The 22728-nt window shown below is 36.6% G+C and overlaps 1 protein-coding gene across 2 annotated transcripts in view; it reads right to left on the bottom strand.

Annotated features, from left to right (window-relative positions):
• GRID2 (glutamate ionotropic receptor delta type subunit 2) overlaps nt 1–22728 on the bottom strand; it is a 1491924-nt gene that overhangs the window by 229390 nt on the left and 1239806 nt on the right. For both annotated transcript variants that reach the window (XM_023195441.3, XM_023195442.2), the window contains one exon: nt 6887–7082. In XM_023195441.3, the coding sequence (XP_023051209.1) occupies nt 6887–7082 (196 nt within the window). The remainder of the gene's footprint in view (nt 1–6886; nt 7083–22728) is intronic.

Raw genomic sequence — 22728 nt, 5'->3', positions numbered from 1 at the left:
ACAGCCGTTCCTATTTTCTCTTTCTTCAAATCTCCAGAAAATCTCTTTCCTGCTGCTTACACTTTGGTGATGACTTTGGTTCCTGTTTCTTTGAGTAAATATAATACAAGCAGTCAAGGATGAACTTCCTTATGCTTCCACCACCACATCTTCTAACTTATTTCCTTCTCTCCTCTTACTATGGATGGACTGTGCTTCTAAGTCCAAACCCTCTACCTGTGCACCAAGATGCCGTAATTTATCTCCTAATCAAAGAAAGTTCTCCAGCAATACCGCAGTCTTTTTCCTGCATCATAGATTTCCTTCGCTTTACTGCATCCTCCTATCAATATACAGATACTATATATGTCTTCTTTCCTAAAAAAATTCCCCAAACTTGACATCCTATTCCAGAAACCCCTCTCATTACTGAGCATTTTCTTTCAGCAAAATTTCTTTAAAAAGGACTTATTCCTTTAAAAAGAACTATAGTGTCTACTTGTCAGTTTCATTACTGTTATCAGCAGTGCAGTGTCACTCCTCCAACATGGCTTGAAGATTTTATCACTTGGCTCTCTGTCATTCTCTCAAATACTAGTTCTGTGTTTATTCTTGGTGATTCAATTATTTGTATAGGCATTTCTTTCCAGTACCTGCTTCTCATAATCTCTTTTTCCTAGTCTCCATAATCTCCATATCCTCTCTTTTACTTCTTTTCTTTTCTCCAATCTTTCTCTAATCTCTTCTTCTACTCTACCAGGCCTGTTGTTGTCAGGTCACCAGTGAATCCTGGTTTCCAAATCCACAATTAATTCTTAGCATTCATCATCCTTTATCATGAGCATCATTTGACAGACAGTTGATCCGAACTTCTTGAAATTCTTCTTTTCTTTTGATTTTGAAACCACCACTCACTCTCTCTTGTTTTCCATCCTACCTCACTAGCTGATAGTTTCCTGATGCTTTGTTACGCCCTCTCTATCTCTGCCTCCTCTAAATATTAAATTGTGTTTAGACGCTTTTCTTTTCTAGATATACTCACATCCTCAGTGGCCACATCCAGCCTTGTGGCCTTAAATACAAACTTTGCCTGCATAATGAGTAAGCATTTCATATTAACTACCATGCCGAGACAAATTCTCATTTGACTTATCAAACCTACTCCTGTCGTGGTTTTCTCAATCTCAATAAATGCCAACTTCATCCCTCCACCTATGTAAGCTAAAGACATTGAAGTCATCCCTAACTCCTCTTTTTCACCCCACATTCACTCTTTTAGAAAATTTTGTCAGTGCTACCTTCAAAATAGTTTAAATTTAATCCCTTCTCATCACTTTCACCATAATCACTCCGGTCCACTCATCCTCATGTCTCACTTGGATTATTAGAGTGGCCTCCTCACTAAGCTCGCCGCTCCCACCCTTGAGCCCCCTGGTCTCCCCACAGCATCTAGAGCAGACTTTTAAAAAGAAGTTACCTTGTGTCATTGTGTTACTCATCTGTGCCAAACTCTTCACTGGTTTCTCATCTCAGAGTAACCAAGGTCATCAAAATGACTCACAGAATATTGTATCAGTTATTGTCAACCCTTATTGTGAATCAGAATCACTTGAAGGAATGTGAGAAATTCAGCCGCCTTCCATTTACCAATTAAGATATAATTAGGACTTTAGTGGGGCCCAAGCACCAGCCTTTTCAATGGCCTCCATCCTGCCCACTTCCCACTTATCTGCCTCTCCATCCCCTAACCCCCTCTCTGTGCACCCTGCTGCAGCCTCACTGATCTTCTTGACATTTCTCTCTAGCAAGCCAAGCTAGCTTCTGTCTCAGGAATTTTGTAATGAGCATTGCCTCTGCCTGGAGCACTTCCTGTTCCCTCTCTCCCAACTATATGCATGATTCACCCCCTGTCCTCTTTCAGGGCTCCATTCAAATGTCAGTTTCTCAGAGAAGTATTTCCCAACCACCCAACATGAGATGGCAACATCCTCTTCATGCTCTTTTTTTTTTTTTTTTCATTCTTACCTTTCCAATTTTTCTTTAGAGCCCACATTTATGCTTGTCTGTTATCTTCTCTTCACTACAATATAATCTCCATTTAGGCAGGAACTTTACCTGTTCTATTACATCCTCCAATGCCTAGAACAGAGCTTTGGAAACAATAGGTATTCACTGAATATGTGTTGAATGAGTATGTAAAATAGCGGGCTCAAGTCCACTTAGTTTTTCAGCCAGAGCTGAATAAAACTGGGGTAGGCTTACTCACTAGTTCATAGGGTCTGGAATTTGTCTTCCTGTCTCAGTCTTCTAAAACCTATGATATTGGCTCATATTGATATGACCAATCTTTTGTCTTGGCTTCCATTTTAATACATCACTTTTTTAGCTGGGATTAGAGCTAGGCCCTGAAGTCCAGTGGCTTGGTTGCAGCCCTGATGCCCACTTTGGAGCTTGTGAGTTCCCCCAGTAATAGCACCCCTTTTCCCATATTGCTCTCAGACTTCTGCAGACAGACAGCCTTATACATTAATGTTGTCTTTATGACTGAATACTGCTGGTGTTGGCACCACCACCGACTTCCCTGTTACTATGGTATCCATCTAAGCATACATCCCCTTGGAATTTCATAGTCTGAAGTATTATTCACTTACAAATCCTATCCTACCAATCCTGGTTTTACTTACTTCTCTAGTGGTCTTCTATGCTGAGATTCTAGAATGATTCGTTTTTTCCCCCAAGAGTTATAATAGATTAAAGGAAAGTGAATACTGCCCTCATAATAATCAGAGACTTCCCTATTTTAGTACTCCATATGATCCTTAATCTCTGGTCAGATCCTTACCTGCCACCTGGAAGTTTCTACATCTACTCTCAGAAGCTCTATCTGTTTATTCCTAGGCCCTTCTAAAATAATCTAATAGACTAGATTCCACTAATATGCTAATGCCAATAACTACTCAAAGTCACAGTCTTTTAAGATGTATTCGGGTTTTAAGAGAAATGAACTTCTCATGATGTAATTTCAGAATGTTGCCAAGTCACCATCATGGCCTCCTAACTGGCTTCCAGCTTCCATGTTGCCATCTTCCATTTGTCTCAGCACAATAGTCATACAATTTGCCAAAATATGTTACCATGTTGCTCTTCAGTTCAAAACCATCCTGAGGTTTCATATCCCACGTAGAGAAAAAGTCACCTTAGAATGTTCTAGACAGTCCTGCATTAGCACAACTCAACTTTAACATGCATATGAACTACCTATGGATATTGTTAAAATGAGATTCACATGTAGAAAGGCTGGGATAGGGGCATGAGAGTCTATATTTTTAAGAAGCTCTCACGTGATGCAGACACTGCTAGTCCACAGGACTACACTTTGCATTGCTAGACCCCACATGATTCATCTTCTCTCTACCTCCAGACCTTTTACTTCTTGACCTTGTTGCATTTCTGGTATTATTCCTTATTTCTGAATCCATACCGGCCTCTTTCATATTCTTGGAACATGTAGGCATGCTTCTACCTCAGGGCCTTTGTACTGGCTGATCCTCTTTCTAAAAACACTTTACTCAGACATACACACACTCTCCCCTCTCCAACCTGCTTAAAGTTTTTATTCAGATGTTAGTTTCTTAGTGAAGACTTCCCTGGCTACCTGATTTAAGCAGATTACCTTGCTTCCCAGTATTTCCCATCCTCTTCTCCTACTTTATTTTTTTGTCCTTAACAATTCTCACTACTGAACATACTTGTTTATCTTGTTTATTGTTTACACCTACTATAATGCAAACTCCATGAAGTCATTTGTTTTCATTTCTGTCCATCCCAGTGACTAATGTACTGCTTGACACAAAGAAGGTGCTCAATAAATAATTGTTGAATGAATGCATAAAACATTCAGTTGCATGTTAAAAATCATATTTTTTCTACTCATGCAAAAGGTCTTGGTTGAAACAAGGCAGAAAAATAATCTGCTCTAGTTTACTTAGGGTAGTTTGATACCAAGGATAGCAAATCAGAACTCATCTACTTGATGCTCATTTACAGATTTCTTTGGTACAAGCCAAATCAAGATAGTAGATGAGATCAGTATCTACCTTTCAGTAAGAGAAACTTAATGAGACTAGTAGCACAATTAAGAATAAACAGACTGAGACATTAATGGAATCTATTTAAAGTTATAGATTGTGAGGATGGTTTTTCTCAGTGATTCAGGCTTTCCTGGAAGGCAGTTACTATATATATCCATATATATTGTGTGTGTGTGCGTATACATATCCATATATGGTGTGTGTATATATCCATATAGTGTGTGTATATATAATACACATTATATAATGTACATACTATATAATATACATTATATAATATACATATGTAATATAACATATAATATAATATATACATATATACATATACACATATATTGATTTATGGATTCTTGCTCAAGATATTATAGAAGAAGTGTGGCCTTTTGTGAAATGTTAACCTAAAAGACCTCTGATGTCTTATCTGCCTGTATAAGTTAGAAATCAATGACACAGAATAAAAAGCTGCTGTGTGAAATGTTCAAGACTAGTTTCTTGAAGAAGAATACACAACAGCATTTCACGTGTCATAGTTCTCAATTTCATGAAACTCCAATGAACTTTATCAGATGAAAAGGTTATTATTTGTTGGTTGTTTTGTTTTTTAATAGAAACTGGCCAAGACCTTGCAAACTTGAACCAAAATACGTATTATTATTAGCTGTTCTCTGTCTAATCAATTGTCAGCTGTTTCTAATTGGGGTTGAAAGAAATACATAGTACAAACAAATTTCACTTAGATATTTTCTATTATAAATTCATTCAGAAGGGCATTTTCACTAGCCCTCTAGTAAATCAGAAAACTGAATAAATATGGTATAATAAATATTTGAGGAGTTGATTTACAGTTTCAAACTCATTAGCCCTCCTTATCAGCAGACTAAGAATAGAAATTATTCTCTATCTCTTTTATTGAATCTTCATTTTATTATATCACAACTTTGCATGAAGGTTAGGAAATATTAAACAATAAAGCTTTATAATTACAAATCCCTCATATACATTATCTCAGGTAATCTTCAGGGCCATCTTATGAGAAAGGTTTATGGCTCTACTCATACTACTTATTGATGCTTTATATTTATTATCTTATTTAATCTTGACAGAAACTGTGTGAGGTAGAATTCTTATCTTCATGATGCAACTCCCAAGGCCCAGAGATTTTAAGTAACTAGTTATGTTTATACATTTTATTTTAAAAATGAGCTGGATTCAAACCTGGGTTGATGTGTCTATCAATACCATGCTGGTGGGAGAAAATAAAATTAAATTTCTCTGGAATAATACTGTATAGAATGAGGTTATAAAGGCATAGGGAGCTTTGGCTCCTAAAATGGAATAGAAACATGAACTATAAATTTCTACTCACATTAATCACCAAAAAGTTCATTTTTAACAGATGTTATAAAGAAATATAACTTATCTTCAAAGCCATTTAGTATACTTACTCTGAACACAAATTCATTAACATGCTATGAGTACCTAGTAAGCCTTAAAATGTCTACCCTCCTCCTTTCCCCAAAAATACATGTTCATTTACCAACTTGGATCCATCCCTCAACCCCACACCCCATTAACTGGGAGAACCATGCTGAAACTCCAGGAGCCAACGGTTCTCTTGAGAAAGCCAAGAGATATTTTAGAATCAATAACTGAGCTCCAGAAAATGGGGTATAATCAGGGCAAAGAGGATAGAGGCCATTGCTAACATCTCCAGGATATTCACTTCCTTAAAGACATCATTAATACTTGGAGAAAGGTTTATGTTAGCATTACCAGCTCTCAGAAGAATGATATAAATATGGTGACTGCAAGAATTACTAGGCTGACTCTAGGGACTATAGTAGTAGCAGTGGCAGATAAAGGGTGCTAGATGAAAAAGCAGAGAATAATGCTGGAACCTGTCACAGAATAATTTTTATAGTCATCAAAATATCCTCTAGCATGATATCATTGAGTTTGCCTTTAGAACAGGAAACACAGACTTAGAGTCCAAATTATTCTGCAGTGGAAGGTCAGAGAGAAAAAGTATATACCACTATTGCTGTTATTATTGACATTCATTCCTGCATTCTGTAATTATTTATTAAATGTCAACAACAATTTTCACTAGGTTAGTCACTGGAGATAATTTTAAGAAAAAACAGTCAGATATATCATCCAGGTTGATAGGGTTTGAACTGCTTCTGTATATATGTTTATAAACTACAGCTCAGAGTAAAAATAGCTTTAAGATTTTCACATAAAAAAGTCTTTCTATGCCTTTTTAATATAGATAGTTATAGAAAAAGTAAGATGTAAATAAAGATTTTCACATTTGGAAATAGAAACAGACATCTGTAGGAACCTTATTTGTTGACAAGATTAACTTTTACTTCCAGATAACTTCACATAATCACAACTAAAGATAACGGTTTAATCTAAAAACAAGTGCAGTGTAGAAAATACCCTGAGTCATTTAAAAGAATCAGATAACTTGAATGATATTTGGAATTGGATTTCTAAAAACCTTTTTAGACTTCATGTTTGTTAAGTCCTTAACCCTTTTCTGAACAAAATACCAGTGTGTGTATTTGATTTTGGAATTCAAATGGAAACCGATCTGTTAGACACATTACAGAGGACTTTGAATTCCCTTTCTGGTGTCATCAGTCATTTAAAAAATCTTCTTTAAATCAATATAATCAATATAAGATGTAATTTAACACGAAATTCTCTGTCAGCATTAAAGATAAAAAAAAAAAAAAAATCTCAACTTCGCAATTCCAGCATGGGACACAAAATGGTAAGGACTATTAATGAAGAACCATGGACATTACCTTTTGAATGCCTGCTTGGGACTCCAGAACATTGTTCTCCGATCCATTGCTTCGGTTGATCATTCGCCACATTTGAGAATACATGCTGTCCCTCTCAAAAGGATTCAGTCCTTTCATGCGGACATGCTCATATACTGCAGAGTCTAGGACTGTGCCATAAGGGATTTCTGTTTGCTTGGAAAGGTCCTGGAGAGACCTTGATTATTGGGAGAGAAGAGAGACACAAGAGACAGTACTGAGTATTTTCAAGTGGGAATAAAGTTAAAAGAAAACAAAAAGGCAATATGTGTGCAAACATATATCAAATTGCTCTTCTTATTTTGTTGTTTCCTAATATTAGGATACAATGTGTGAGAAAAAACTGCTGTTATGGTATATGGCATTTATACAAATTATGAGAACACAAAGTTATTATTGAAGGAAAAGTAAAAATTTCTAGCGGTAATGCAATGCTTGCTTTGTGAAGCTTCATGGGGGAAAAAGCTAGCAATTCCATCAAAGACAAGTTAAATTAGACTGCTAGATAATCATATGCTAATTTAGTAATAAAAAAAAATTTCATTATGTTATAAGCATTAGTTCTACATTTCTTTAGGTAGCAAGGCTTATTTTTTTAAATTATAGAATTTACATAAACAACATGCTTTGAGGTCAAATGTAGTCTTAAAAATTAGTAGTTATGATAGTCATTATTTATTGAACACATACATATCGGACAAGTGATATACATTATCCTCACAGAAATGCCTCACATAAATCATTATTTGACCTACTTTATGGATGAGGAGACTTAGGTTGAGAGAGTAAGTGACTTGATCAGTGTGGCATAGTCAGTGAGTGCGAGAGCTAGAATTCAAATGTGGGTCTGTCTAGCCCCAAAGACCACAGTATTTCCAATGCAAGATGCTGGTTCTTATTTCTGTATTTCTTTTGCTATATTTGCTTTAGCACTGTGTGTGTGTGTGTGTGTGTGTGTGTGCATGCGTGTGTAGTGTGGAGGTGCGGGGAGCGCTTTCTATTTGGATGAGAACACATTTCATGTTTCTGGAAAGCTGAAAACATATTCAGAATAATGCTTCAAGATTTTTAAGTCAATCTTTTGAGTTACAGATAGCATCTACTTGTCCCAGGTTATCTGTCTCTAAATTGGTGGTCGATTTCCCTCCATTTGAGTTTGAGTCCCTCTATATTTTCCAGCTTAAAGAACCAGTTATCATTCCACTGGAACTCATTGAATTTGTGTAGGTGCCCAACTCTAATGACTGACATTTAAGAACAAATACTGTGCCTTTGGCATACTGTTAAAATCAGATGCTGGCACAGTTACAACTCACTAACTTTTGGGAATGGGAACAGATGCTTTGAAACACTATACCATACTTCAAACAAGAATGAATGCACACAGAACACTACAACCATGAGCTATGAATCTCATGTAATGTATACCTCTTAACTTTTGGTGTGTTTCTAGATAGAGTTTGCTAATGATTTCCTGAGGATCTTTGCAACCAACACTAGCACTGGGCAAAGGCACTGGGAATGCTCTTGCAGTTCACCAATCTCCATCATGTACAAAATTGTGTTGGAAACAATACATTATGGGCCATGTTTGTTAGAGGAATATTTGTGCCAATTTCTAATAGTAACTTTCAGCAAAATTTAATCTGCATTTTATTGAGTTTTGTTTTGTTGATGTATATATTATTTACTCCATGGAAACTACTATGATAATTCCTTTTTGCTCTACACACCTGTTGCATAAAATAATGCATTTAAATCATCCTATTTGAAGAGAAAGTGTAATTCTGGAATTTTCTGGAATATTCTACTATTGAATGAATTCTACCATTTGTAAAAGATAAACTAAAGTGATAATGCAGATGAATAATTGAGGGCAAAAGCAATAATAAAATGAGCCATATATAGTTAGGATGCAACTAAATAACAAAGTGAGTGGACATTTACTTGCAGGATATATTATAATTATCTTGGTATATTATAACAATAAAAATTTTGTTTCCAGAGAGCAATTTACTGCTGTTTTCAGTAGTATCAGTAAAACTGTATTATAAACATGAACATTTTAAACATATATCCCTGTTTAGTGGAGGATACCAAAAAGTGGTAACACAGGAAGAAGAAACGGAACATGTCTACACAGGTTATAACAATATTCGTTTGTTCAGTTTCTATAAATACAAAGGTGACGACCAGATGGTTATACAGAGTACCATGTAGAACCTGCAGGTCTATGGATGGAGAGAGCACATATTACAGGTCACCAGACACCCTACCAGTACAAGGTTGGGCTCTTGGCTGTCTGGCAGTACTAGCAATCAAACTCAACTATAACCAGCAGAAGGTTTTAATTTAATAGAGGTGAGATCACAGTTTAGCACAATTTTTTTTTCAGTGTCTCCATTTAAATATATAAATGGTTTGCCCAAATAGTCACCCTGGCTAAATGCTGCTAAATAAGTTAGTGCTCCTTCTTATCCTTCCATGAAAAGAAAACTGAAATCAAATGTTAAGAACTTAAATATGATCAGGTTTTTGTGACATAGCTTCACCTTAAATATTAGCTTTACAGCCTGAAAATCTAAGTTTTAATACAGTTTAGCTGGCGAAGTTGTTTTGTACACAATACATTTTTAGAGGAGTATCTTAATATATTGCCTATGTGAAGCTCCTGGTGTTACAAAAAAGGCAGTTTATATTCAACGTACTTCACGTTTAGAATAGCAGAGCATTTTGTAATTTAGAACAAAGGCATGTTCTCTCTAGTAGTTTGTGATATCAAGTGCAACTTATAAGTTTGCCTTGAGACGTGTTTGCAAAAAAAAATTACAGGTTTTCTGATTCAGCATGTTCCATCATAGTACACTACGATAGCACCAAAGATGACAAAAATAAAATGACTGAAGCAAAATGAAGTGAACACAAATAGCTTATTACAGAATGAAAAGGCCATTTCAGGAGCCCAACATAGAAAGGGAGTAACTATTACAAGTGGTCGCTTTGTTTTTTTCATACTAAGAAGAGTTTTGAACAAGATTAGCAGAAATGCTGTAGCCTATATTATGAGCCTCTAAAGGAAATATAGTAGGTTATTCAACAAATGGTAATTTTCAAAAACTTGTATCTGGAGGTCAAAATCTGAGTGCGTAATATTTAGACATGCCCAATCGTTGTTGTAAAATGTAAAACTATCATAGAATCATTAATAGGCACCTAATATATACATTAATTTACCATGGCAAATACTGACATTTCTTTTTTAACAATAGACATTTTCTCAGATGACCGAAGGAATGGGAAAATCAGCTGGGTGCGGTGGCTCTCGCTTGTAATCCCAGCACTTTGGGAGGCCAACACAGGTGGATCACCTGAAGTCAGGAACTTGAGACCAGCCTGGTCAACATGGTGAAACCTTGTTTCTATTAACAACAACAACAAAAAAAACTGTATGTGGTGGCAGGGATCTGTAATCTCAGCTACTTGGGAGGCTGAGGCAGGAGAATTGCTTGAACCTGAGAGACAGAAGTTACAGTGAGCTGAGATTGCACCATTGCACTCCAGCCTGGGTGACAAGAGCAAAACTCCATCTCAAAAAAAAAAAAAAAAAAAAAAAGGAATGGGAAAATCTAGAGTACTCCAGATACTCCAGAGAAGTGCTATCTGTGAACATAGTATTAGTATGTATAACTCCTACTACATTTGTCTACCTAACCACATATACTCACGTAAAAGTCAGTGAATGCTCCCTCTGAGAACCCATTAAACCTCAGCTCTCTTCTCTCAAACCCACACTCTCACTCATGCACAAAGTAAAAAAATGAGTGTCTATAGCTCTAAGTGGTGGATGATAAAAGAAATGCTTTGCTGCTCTAATCAGCCTTATCTTCTTGACACCTGACTGAGATTATTCTTTTATTCCTGCTACTGTTCTCCGATCAGACTAGCATCAAACTATGGGTACTAAACGATACTGAGAGCTTACAAGTAAGTTATATTTAGTTCTTTGTATGAACAGTACATACACGGAGGAACTGTGTAATTTAGGGCAATTCTGTGAAAATAAATTTTTAAAATTTGAGTGGTTTAGGTTTCTGTAAAATTCCTTCCATGAGAATAACAAACACTGAAACCCTTTTCAAGCATTTAAAATTAGTTTGGGGCCAGGCGCAGTGGCTCGTGCCTGTAATCCCAGCACTTTGGAATGCTGAGGAAGGCAGATCACTTGAGATCGGGAGATTGAGACCAGCCTGGCCAACATGGTGAAATCCTGTCTCTACTAAAAATACAAAACTTAGCCGGGCATGATGGTGCACACCTGTAATCCCAGCTACTCACGAGGCTGAGGCAGGGGAATCACTTGAACCCAAGAGGCAGAAGTTACCGTGAGCCGAGACTGTGCCACTGCACTCCAGTTTGGGCAACAGACCGAGACTCCCTCTCAAAGAAAAATAAAAAATAAAAACAATAAAATTGAATTAATTATTTAATATTTGATAGCCTACTATTAGATATATCTGATAGCAATAGCTTTACCACTAAGTAGGTTAGATTTTAAAGTCAAGCATATCTGTCAAATCACTACTTGATCAGGTTTCTACTGGTTTTATATATTTTTATGTTTATGATTCCTCCTTCCACAATGTCCTATTGAATGATTTCTACTGTTATTTTTTTGTGGAATTTACTCCCACCCCCCGGCAGAGTCAGGTGATTCTTTATAAATACTGTTGAAGAAGAATTCATGCATTGAAATGGAATAAATAATACATGATTTCCCTTCCAAGTATGAGATTGTGTGACTCTATGATACTAAATGGTCATTAATTTCTTCATAGTAAACTCTTTGGGACATTTATACAACTTTATATTAATGAAATAAGGTAATATTAAATACATTGCTAAAAACACATTTCTAAAACTGTCAACTAATTTTTTTTTAATCTAATGCCTAATCCCTCTGTGGTAAACTATCACTCATATTTTTTTCCTATTTTCCTTTAACAAGAGAGGAGATGTTACTATCCACATAAAACTTCAATAACTCTCATAAACCTCTCTGCCCCATCTCCATTTTCTTCGTCTTCTAAAATTAAAAACTACATTTAGCCTGGTTGTGTGGAATGCTCACCAACAACTGACAAGAGTGACCTGCCAGTCTGGCTTTGGGGAATTGTAAGTCTAATCCCATTTTCCATGGGATGTAACAAGTCAACTTAAGTTATCACATCAGAGGAGATTTCCCTTCACAGGGAAAAAAAAATGGAACATGGCTGATAGGATAGGCACCAGATGCTTCAGGCAAAAGGGCTAACAGTGGAAAAGAGACAAATAGGGGTATATGACAAGCATCCTCCAACTCAGTTTAGGTTCCCTCCAATTCTCTTCCCAGTTTTCTCCTTTGGATGCTGATTTCAGCAACTGTCAAAGACAGATATTGTTACAGCCCTGAGAGCTCATTAGCAACCATGTAAAGAACCTGCCTGTCCATTGGTTGTAGCAGCTGAGAGCTGTCCTCTGGAGTGCAGTGACAAGTTTTCCAGCACAAAAAGTGATCCAAAATGTAGCACTTAAAGGAACAACTAATATGCCGGGAGGGTGAGAATTAGTGTTGTTCAGACCCAAGAAGCAAGTCAAAGTGTTAGAAAATGGATTGGGGTGCTTGGTAAGGCAGGGCACCCCTAAGAGGTACTGCCAACAGCCCAGCACTGAGCAAACTCTTCGTTTCTAAAAGCATGAATTGTGAAAACATAAATATTTGTGTTTTAATCTTTGAGAAAATTATTTAAACTTCTCCAAAATGAAATTTCTTTCTCTATTGAGCAGGAGAACTAATACTTTCATATTAAGGTATCTAGAGGTTTGAATTAGATATTGTTTATAAGACACTTTTCTTAGTAATTGGCTCTCTATGAGCACTCAATTACCAGTAGTTACAATTATTGATGTTACTATGATGATTACTATTACTTTGTTCTCTATTACAGTTTCTGGAATTGCTGTATCCTTATTTCCTATCAATTGGATTCATTCTCAGCTAATCCCCTTCCTTACCTGTGGCTCTTTAACTTCCCCACCTCATCTACTCTGTCATCAAGTCCTGTACATTTTACCTCCTAAATTTTGTAATTCTGTCACCATCTTTGCCTTTCCATGTCTAATAGCCTTGTCATTTCTATCTAGACTATTATTTTTAAGCCTTTTCCCTATCTCTGTTCTCACTCACCACTAATCCATTCTTTAGCACAGCTAAACTGTTCTTTCTGATACGCAGATCTGATCATACTGCTGCCTTAAGTATTGCCTGTGTACCTCACTGCCCTTCGAAAACAGTTTAAACTCCTTAGCCTTCAAGTTCCTTCAAAAATTTGGCATAAGTCTTTTCTTTTTCTATTCTCAGAAACAACCTTTTGACTTATTCATATTCACAGTATTAGCCAAACACCATTTCTTCATTCCTGGCTGTATCACAGGTGCATGTCTTGGTAGATGTCTTCTTGGCATAAGATGCCTCTTTGTCTACATGGAGAATTCCTTCCTTTCAACATGAAACTTCACTCTCTTCAGTGCTCTTCTAACACTTGGAATATGTTCACATTTCAGCATTGTGTTTAGGAATTGTATTTGTTTATTTACCTCATTAGAATATAGATTGCTGGTTCCCATGATTTTTAAAAAACTTCATCTTTGAAATCCAGACCTAATCCAGGGTCTGGAAAACAGTCAGCAATCAATGAAGCTTCCTTGTTTTATAGTGGTCTTCTTTACTAGAAAGATATTTCATTTTGGGAAGTAAGCATTCCCCTGAAACTAGCATGGCATAATAACAGCATTTTAACTATATATTACTAATCATTCTATAGCTGACTAATCATGGCCAGAAGTATTTCTAGTTAAAAAATAAAAACGAGGCCGGGCGCGGTGGCTCATGCCTGTAATTCCAGCCCTTTGGGAGGCCGAGGAGGGCAGATCACGAGGTCAGGATACAGAGAGTATCCTGGCCAACATGGTGAAACCCTGTCTCTACTAAAATACAAAACCTTAGCTGGGTGTGGTGGTGGGCACCGGTAGTCCCAACTACTTGGGAGGCTGAGGCAGGAGAATTGCTTGAGCCCAGAGGCGGAGGTTGCAGTAAGCCGAGATCACACCACTGCACTCCAGCCTGGCGACAGAGCAAGACTCCATCAAAAACATAAATAAATAAATAAAACATCTAAAACATTTTTAAAGAAATATTTGGCAATTTCCTCTGTGACAATCAGCTGGGAAAGTTTTATCAAACCTCCAGTAAATTGCCTGTCACAATATTTTGCCGCATATGTAAAAAATAAATTCAGAGGCAAGGCAAATAAAAAGAAAACCCAAACAATTAGGATCAAAAAATATATTTTGAAAAGCTGAGGGTATTGTCCATGATTCTGGTAGACATAGGACCTGGTACAAAATAGAATGTTTGTTCCTGAAAAAGTTACTTATCTGAGCAGTGCAGACAGAGAAGATAAGGAGTACATGAACTGAGTGATTTGTTCACTGAAATATTGGAAGCAAACTGAAACGGTGAAGAAAATTGCTTAATTGAAATGTTTATAAATATATAAAAGAATTCATGATTTTAGTAGCTAAAGAAGAGACAAGCCGCAACACAAGTAGAGGACAGTCACCTTTGGCAATGTTGAGGATTACCACAGAAAATTAAATTTTAGGATTGTTTTTCCTGGTTGAATATTTAGGTAAAGAGGAGGAAGGAGAGTATGTATGCTCTATGTATGGACAAATGGAATAAGCCTTCCGCCTTCCGATTTGTGGCATAGCCAATGGCCACTTGTTCTTTGAGGAGCCACATTCCTATCTTAGTAGCTCTTTTCCTTAGTGAAGTTTTCTTAATTACCTCAGACACAAGTTTGTAAAGTCTGATGAAATATAAAGATATCAAGAGTATATGGTGGGATAAAAAGGACTCCTGATATTTTCAAGGTGGCTTGGTCCATAATTTAGAGCTCTGTAAAAGCTATTTTTAGTGCCTGAAGGGGTGTCCTTATTTAATGTAGGCTCAGGAAAGAGTTGTTAGCCTAATAGCTCTAAGTTTCTTATTTTAAAAAAGATTAATGTCAAAGTCATGTTAATGGAAGACATAGGGTTCTCTCACAGAAGATTAGATTGTATAGCCTAAGGAACCCAGAGACAGCAATCTCTAATGAAGGAAAGTACCAGCACCAAAGGGCTTGTGTCTTACTTCCTATTATGATGCCATAGTCTTTTCCTCCTCAACAGAGCAGAAGCCTTTGAAAGAACAAGCTGAGGTCTGAGACCATCACGGCAGAATGATACCATGCACGGCAGAGGGTTAGGACTCCATTTTGGAAATTGAGAGAATTTCTCAAATGAAGCCTTCCAGATGGAGAGGGTGCCATAAGAGGAACAAAAGAGGGTTAGAGATTTACAGAGGGTCAGAAGATGAGCACCTCCATGTGGAATGCTTGAATAAGGTCTAAATGATGCAGCCTTTTCTAGTCCCTCCATTCTGTCCCTTTCCCCACTCCTGTCCTGAGTCTTTCCTCTTCCCCCTAACCCTCCTCATGTGGCACAACAGAATACATTAGATAAAAGACAGCTTCAGGTCCTTCTACTTTGAACTCCTTAGAATATCTATTTCATTTTTACTTTTTAGAACCGTTTAAATAGTCACCAGAATGTAAAATGTGTTTGGTCTAGGAAAGGTGTGCAGCAAGATTCATGAGAAGGGCACCTCTACCTGTTAGAACACGGTCCTCCTGTGGTCGATTAGATTACAAAGTGCGGGGATTACAGCCCAGCAGATGACACTGAATTCTATCCTGACAGACTTGGGAATATTTTCTGCACTCTCTCCCGACAAAAGTAGTCTGAGGCAGCCCCACCCACAAAGTGGTAAAGACAGGATGGTCACAGGTAAAACTGTAAGTTTATGTAAAGTAGATGCCCTTGGGAAGGGTGGATGTCATGGACTACTTAGGGGAACATCGCCTTGCATTAAAAAGATCTGCACTTTCCATACAAACTTAGGAGTTAATTCAGATTTGTGGACCTGGCAGGCCATTTCAGAGAATCTAAGGAAAGATGAAAATGCTGCATGTCTTACTGCTGTTGGCTATAACCAATAAAAACGATTGTTAAACTCTCTCCGAAATGATGGTGTCATACAGATGCAAGAGAATAGTCATCTGAAAATCTGACTGGCTTGTCTTCTTGACCCACATTACAAGCTAGAAACTAATTGTGTCACATCATGAACCCTGAAATGTGGCAGATACTGTATTTTTCTACCACAAACCTCAAAACTCTGACAGTGTTGACAGAAGTATCGTTTATGATGCTTTTCTCTATTTTAAATGGCTATTAAATAAATATTTGGTACACATTAATATTTGATAATAAATACATTATAAAATAAATATACATGTATATACCATGAAAGGCTATTTTAGATATATTTAACATATGTGTATGATACATAAGATACATAATATATAAATTATTAAGCAAATCTTCACTATAAAATGTCCTAGTGTTCTGTACATTCAATTACCCTACATTTTTCCTGTGCATGGTACAAAGCATGTGCAACTTCTTTTTTATATATCATGAAAAAGCTGCAATACTTATTTATCTCAAAGAATTAGGAAGAAATATGAAATTATCCTAAATTTTATGGCCAACATTTAACTATGTTACCACTGATTATAGGCTGATTGTAAAATTTATGTTAAGAGGATATCCTCAAATAATGCAATAGATTTCAGCAGTGAAATAGGGGATTTTCATATTCCTATATTCTTGAACATTCAGGAAGGACTTCACTAATTCCCATTAATTTCTCTGGAAGGATCAGATTTTTTTTTTTTATTATACTTTAAGTTCGTACGTGTGCACAACGTGCAGGTTTGTTACATATGTATACATGTGCCATATTGGTGGGCTGCACCCATTAACTCGTCATTTACATTAGGTATATCTTCTAATGCTATCCCTCACCCCTCCCCCAACCCCCACAACAGGCCCCAGTGTATGATTCCCCTCCCTGTGTCCAAGTGTTCTCTTTGTTCAGTTCCCACCTATGAGTGAGAACATGTGGTGTTTGGCTTTCTGTCCCTGCGATAGTTTGCTCGAATGATGGTTTCCAGCTTCATCCATGTCCCTACAAAGGACATGAACTCATCCTTTTTCATGGCTACATAGTATTCCATAGTGTATATGTGCCATATTTTCTTAATCCAGTCTACCATTGATGAACATTTGGGTTGGTTCCAAGTCTTTGCTATTGTGAATAGTGCTGCAATAAACATACGTACACATGTGTCTTTATAGCAGCATGATTTATAATCCTTTGGGTATATACCCAGTAATGGGATGGCTGGGTCAAATGGTATTTCTAGTTCTAGATCCTTGAGGAATCGCCACACTGTCTTCCACAATGGCTGAACTAGTTTACAGTCCCACCAACAGTGTAAAAGTGTTCCTATTTCTCCACATCCTCTCCAGCACCTGTTGTTTCCTGACTTTTTAATGATCGCCATTTTAACTGGTGTGAGATGGTATCTCATTGTGGTTTTGATTTGCATTTCTCTGATGGCCAGTGATGATGAGCATTTTTTCATGTGTCTGTTGGCTGCATAAATGTCCTCTTTTGAGGAGTGTCTGTTCATATCCTTCACCCACTTTTTGATAGGATTGTTTTTTTCAGATTTTTGAATGGTGTTAACAAAAACATACTAAAATAATCGTAACACCAGAGAGTTGAAAGAGTTACCAGAGGCATTACATAATATGATTAGGTACCTTAAGGCGCATAAACCAGTCCCTAAAACTGACTTCATGTTTTGTTTTAATAAGGTACTTTAGTGACTTGGAAAACTTAACCAAGGGAGTCCCTACTTGTGCTTAGCCCCCAAATCTCCTATTTCATAGAAAACACTACTTTGTTCTCAATGAAAATGGACAATGACTGCATAGCACCTCTAGTATAATATTTCTCTATGTAATAAAACATTTCTTTTTCATTTTCCTCCTTTAGCCTTCTCTTTGTCAAATTAAATACTAAGTTATTTTAGTTGTTATCTGTAAGATAAGCTACTTCCATTTTTAGACTGTTATTAACTAAACCATTTTTTTCTCTTGTATTTTAGTTTTTGCATGAACCTTCTAAGTAGGTCATGGTAATCTTTACAAGATTTGAACAACTTACATGCAGCAGGGTCATTTAAAAAATAAACACTAACGCCATATTTCAAATTTATAACTGACAGATGGTTTATGCTGAAATTATCACAGACATACACAAATATACACACAGAGATTGTTTTTTCCATCTCTGAGTGAATTATCACTTAGTTGTCCCTATTAAATTTCATCATACTTCTAATCACCTTGTTTTATTTGTAAAGGTCCTTATACATTCTTACAGTGTAGTTCTAGTCAATAATCACCCCTACTCAATATAGAGTAATCTGCATATTTAATAAGCTTACTCCCTATTCCATACTTCAAATCAACACTGAAAATGTTAATTAGAATCTAAGACCAATGCTGACTTATGGAAAAAATTTATTCAATATACCCTCCAAGGCTGACATTGAACTATTGATCACTACCTTGTGTATGGCCTACTAACAAGCTCTGACACAATAATACATAATAATACTACATGAAACAATGACCCAAATAAATACAGTGTGAATTCAAATGAGGAATCAATAATAATTTGTGATTTCCTCTGTAAGATCTTTTGAAGAGCTCAAAAACATTAATCATGCTAGCAAAAATTTCACAGTGGGAAATAAAAGACTAGGAGAAATAAGTTACCATGAATAAATGTAGGCTAATTTAATAGCCTATTTAAAGACCCAGTGAAACATTATTGTCAAAGTAAGGTAGAAGGTCATAGTTTCAGTGAGGCATCTAATGAACATGACTAAATCCCAAAATCCTGGCTCTTCATAACACAGGAACAGGGGACCAAGTCTCTACTGATAACTCAACATTTTCCAAATGCAAAAGATACATTTCTCTTCCCAGTCCAGTAGGTCTGTGAATTTCTCAAAATAAATATTTATTTTTATTTTTATTCTTAGAATGATTCAGAGAAAGTGTCCTCTATTCTCAAGTAGGTGATATTTCCTTTTTGAGAAATTTCAGCAAGAGTTGGTATTAAATATATATCTTGATGCCTGAGAGCCAGGTCTTATTAACTGCTGTTTTGAGATTATAAATGCCCAAACCGTTCTGCAAATGTGCTCCACACCCCCAAGTCAACAGCAAATCTTGCGAATTCTGTAGCATTGCTCTCAGAGAAGTACAATTGAAATCTGCATAAAAGCAGCCCACCAGCAAGCTTTCGACCTTATTCCTCGCCTTCGCCTTCCTCACCACTTGCCATTAGCTAGGGCATCTGGCTCTTATCTAGCATCATCCCTCCTTAGCATCAGGGCTTAAAAAATGGGGACTGTAGTAGGGGTGTGTGTGTGTGTGTGTGTGTGTGTGTGTGTGTGTGTGTGTAGGAGTGGAGGAGAAAGTCATTAAAATAAATTAAATATCTTTAGATGACAGGAACTATGGAGGAACTAAGAGCATCAGAGAATTAATGGGGTCAAACAGATACTTAGTAGTAGAGTGTGGAGGTCAGCATACCAACATTACTGGCATGATCGAGAGGCTAGGGAAAGAAAAATGGGACTGGAAATACAGAACTAGAAAAAGAAAATAAGAAGATATGACAAAAAAGGATTTTCTTTACAGATTTGCCTTTCAACTTAAGATATCCGTTAATCAGGTTTTCATGTGAGTATCAGTTTTATCTCACATCTTGTTTAATAAGAGATCTCATTGGTATAGTTGATATAAAATTTTATGCCTGAAGGGACGTGGAAAATAACATCATTCAAACTGTGGAACAAATATTTGTGCAGTGAGCAAAGAATTGGATCACTTTTTTAAAAGGTGAAAAACAGAAGTGCAAAGTGGTTTTAAAATTTGCCTTATTTTTTAGTAGGAGAAAAGAGACTTGAACCTAAGTCTTCAGTCTCCTTTAATAGTATTCTTCTGCCAAACAGCCCTGCCTGCCAACTCCAGTCTTGCTGATTTTCATCACTACTCTTCCCACATTAATTTCACAAAAGGATTCTCCATACTCAAACTACGTCCTCCACAATGACTAAGCAGTATACTCCAAGTATAGGGTTTTTTTTTTTAAACCATATCTGTAAGTTTGTGGTAGACAGAATTTATTTATTCAGCAGACTTCAGTAAGGGAAGAAAATAACAAGAAATGGAGAAGAGACAGGACTTTATATTCTTGAGTACAGTACTTAATAGGTTTCTAGGCTTAAAGGAGCAGGATTGGGAAGAGAGAGAAAAAGAGAAGGATTTGATTTGTCAAGAATGATTCATCTTGTTCAGAAGAAGATTATTTTAGAAGCTGTGGAAGATTATGAAATTGGTGAAGTTTTTGTCTTGGTGAGCTCAGTGTAAACAGAGTCTGTGGAAATGCTAATATAGCCCTGTTCCTAGGAGCCACAGACAAACTGTGAAACAACTTTTAATTAAATGCTCACTGAAGGGTGGCTTTGAAAGACCAATATTCTTCTAGGAAATTTTAACTTTTTTTCCAAAAGAGAGACAAAATTCTGTCTATGACATCGAGATGGCTGTATGTTTGGGAAACATCCATCACTTAGCATCACTTAAGTGCTAGGACAAGTAAGCCATTTCAACACTCACAATAGAGAGTAAGGAGATGAATGTCTTCCTCTGCTGTAGTGCTTGTGTGTTCTGGAGCTAAGCCTATACAATTCTCTACTAAAATGAAACAGAAAGGCAGTATGAGCCAGGCCTCTCTCACTTCATCCACCTTCATTTTGGCTGCTCCTAATAAAGTATGCAGTTGTCTACTGAGAGCTATAAAAAAGGCACCCACTGGAAGACTGAAGAGTGAGTGGGTGACACAAAGGATACTCAGAGAGCATACCATTTTGGGTTTCCACTCTTATCCTGAAATAATAGGTCAAAGAAATGGCTTTCATATTTTTATCTAATTTTGTAAATGGGGTACACATACAAGTCATGGAGTTTCATACTCTCAGGTCAGATTCTAAAAAATGTCTTTCTAGTTCATTCAGTGAGTGAATATTTACTCACTGTACCACTAAGTACCCATGCAATATACTACATAAGGCACTGAACTGGTACAAAGATGATACAACAACCCTCAAGAATATGCATTTTAATAGGGAAGTAAAACAAGTAGAATAGTATTCCAATACAGAGTGTAAGTGAGGTAGATGTGAAGTGGTTCAAAAAAGGGAGACACTAAATGCAGTTATGAATATGTGGCAAGGATATACAGAATAAGTGGTATTTGAGCTGTGTATTATGAGAGGGCTAAATAAAGATGAGTTAGGAGAGAAAACTTGCCTGGCAAATATGTATCCTGACCCAGGGGTCTTGCCAGTCTTTATTAGTAGCAACCTGATCTCAGTGCTAGTTAGTCACTAGCTAAGGTCAGATAACAGAGTGAATCATTCTTCCAAGCCCTTATTTATGCCTAAATCCAGATAAGGCTTCCAGATGCATCAGATTTTTGTTTTGTTTGTTTTGCTTTTACTTTCAGGGGAATGAGAGGATTAAGCAGCAGGGCCAAAAGACAACCCTCAGCAAATGAGACCGTAAGGTAGGATGGTAACATCTGTGTCAGAAACGGTAGCTCCATAAGCAAGAAACTTTGAGATTTAGGTGAATCAGGTCAAAGGAACAATTAATGTATAGAATTGTGGACAAAATGACAAAAATACCATTAAAAATGGGGGCAGAGAGAAAGACAGTCCAGGGAATCTACATGAATGCCTGGAGAAAATGTAGAAGAATGGAAGCAAATGTTTGGTAGGGGCTGTCCATGAACTGTGCTATATTATTCATGCCTTTTGACTTTTTTTCATTTAATCTTTACACTAAACCTATGAAGTTGAATCTATCCCCTTTTTACTCTTAGGGAAAATATGGTTTATAATAATTATGAAATCCTGACAAAGTCATCGAGCTATTAAGTGGCAAATAATTTGAATGCAGATTTGTTTGAATCCAGTCTCCTATTACTGACATTTGGATACCACATAACTTAGAAATACCTGGAAATAACTTAGCTAAACATCCTGCTGCCATTAATTCTTTTCTGCAAAGCTCTCTTTATTTCCTAAGAAACTTACAGTAACCCTTATGGATGTCATTTATTCATTTACTTATTTCATACAATAAAAGTTTAGTGTATTTGTAATTAGCAAACAATATGTTCCCCTGATAAAAAGTTACAGTGCTAGATTGCCTGGGTTTACTACCCTAGCTTTTAGTTTCATCATTTATAAAATAGAGATGATAATAACATATCTCTCATGGGGCTATTACAAAGACTAAATGAGAAAACCCATGCAAAGTGTTTAGAAAACTAGCTGTCACATAGCAAGCACTCAAGAAATGTTAGCTGCTCTTATTCATACTATTGTCAGGTACTCTGAGAGGCACTCTAGCAGTACCAAGATGGATATAACATAGTCTTTGCTTTTGAAGAACTTAAAATCACAAAGAGAAGGCACATGTGTAGTAATGACTAATTATGCCTGGGAAAATGGAAGATACCAGAAGAGAGGGGGTTTTGAGCCATTTCAGGGAGAGAGAAGAGCATGTAAAGCTCCAGAAAGGCATGCAATGTCCCATAAGAGTCTACCTTGACTGTTGCATGAAAAAATGAGAAGGAGTTCATTGGTGCCCCTGGACAGAAATGTGGATGGGCCAGAAGGGCTCAA

This window comes from Piliocolobus tephrosceles, chromosome 3 (genome assembly GCF_002776525.5).
Source record: "Piliocolobus tephrosceles isolate RC106 chromosome 3, ASM277652v3, whole genome shotgun sequence".
Classification (NCBI taxonomy): Eukaryota; Metazoa; Chordata; class Mammalia; order Primates; family Cercopithecidae; genus Piliocolobus; species Piliocolobus tephrosceles.
This window is presented reverse-complemented; position numbering and strand designations above follow the sequence as displayed.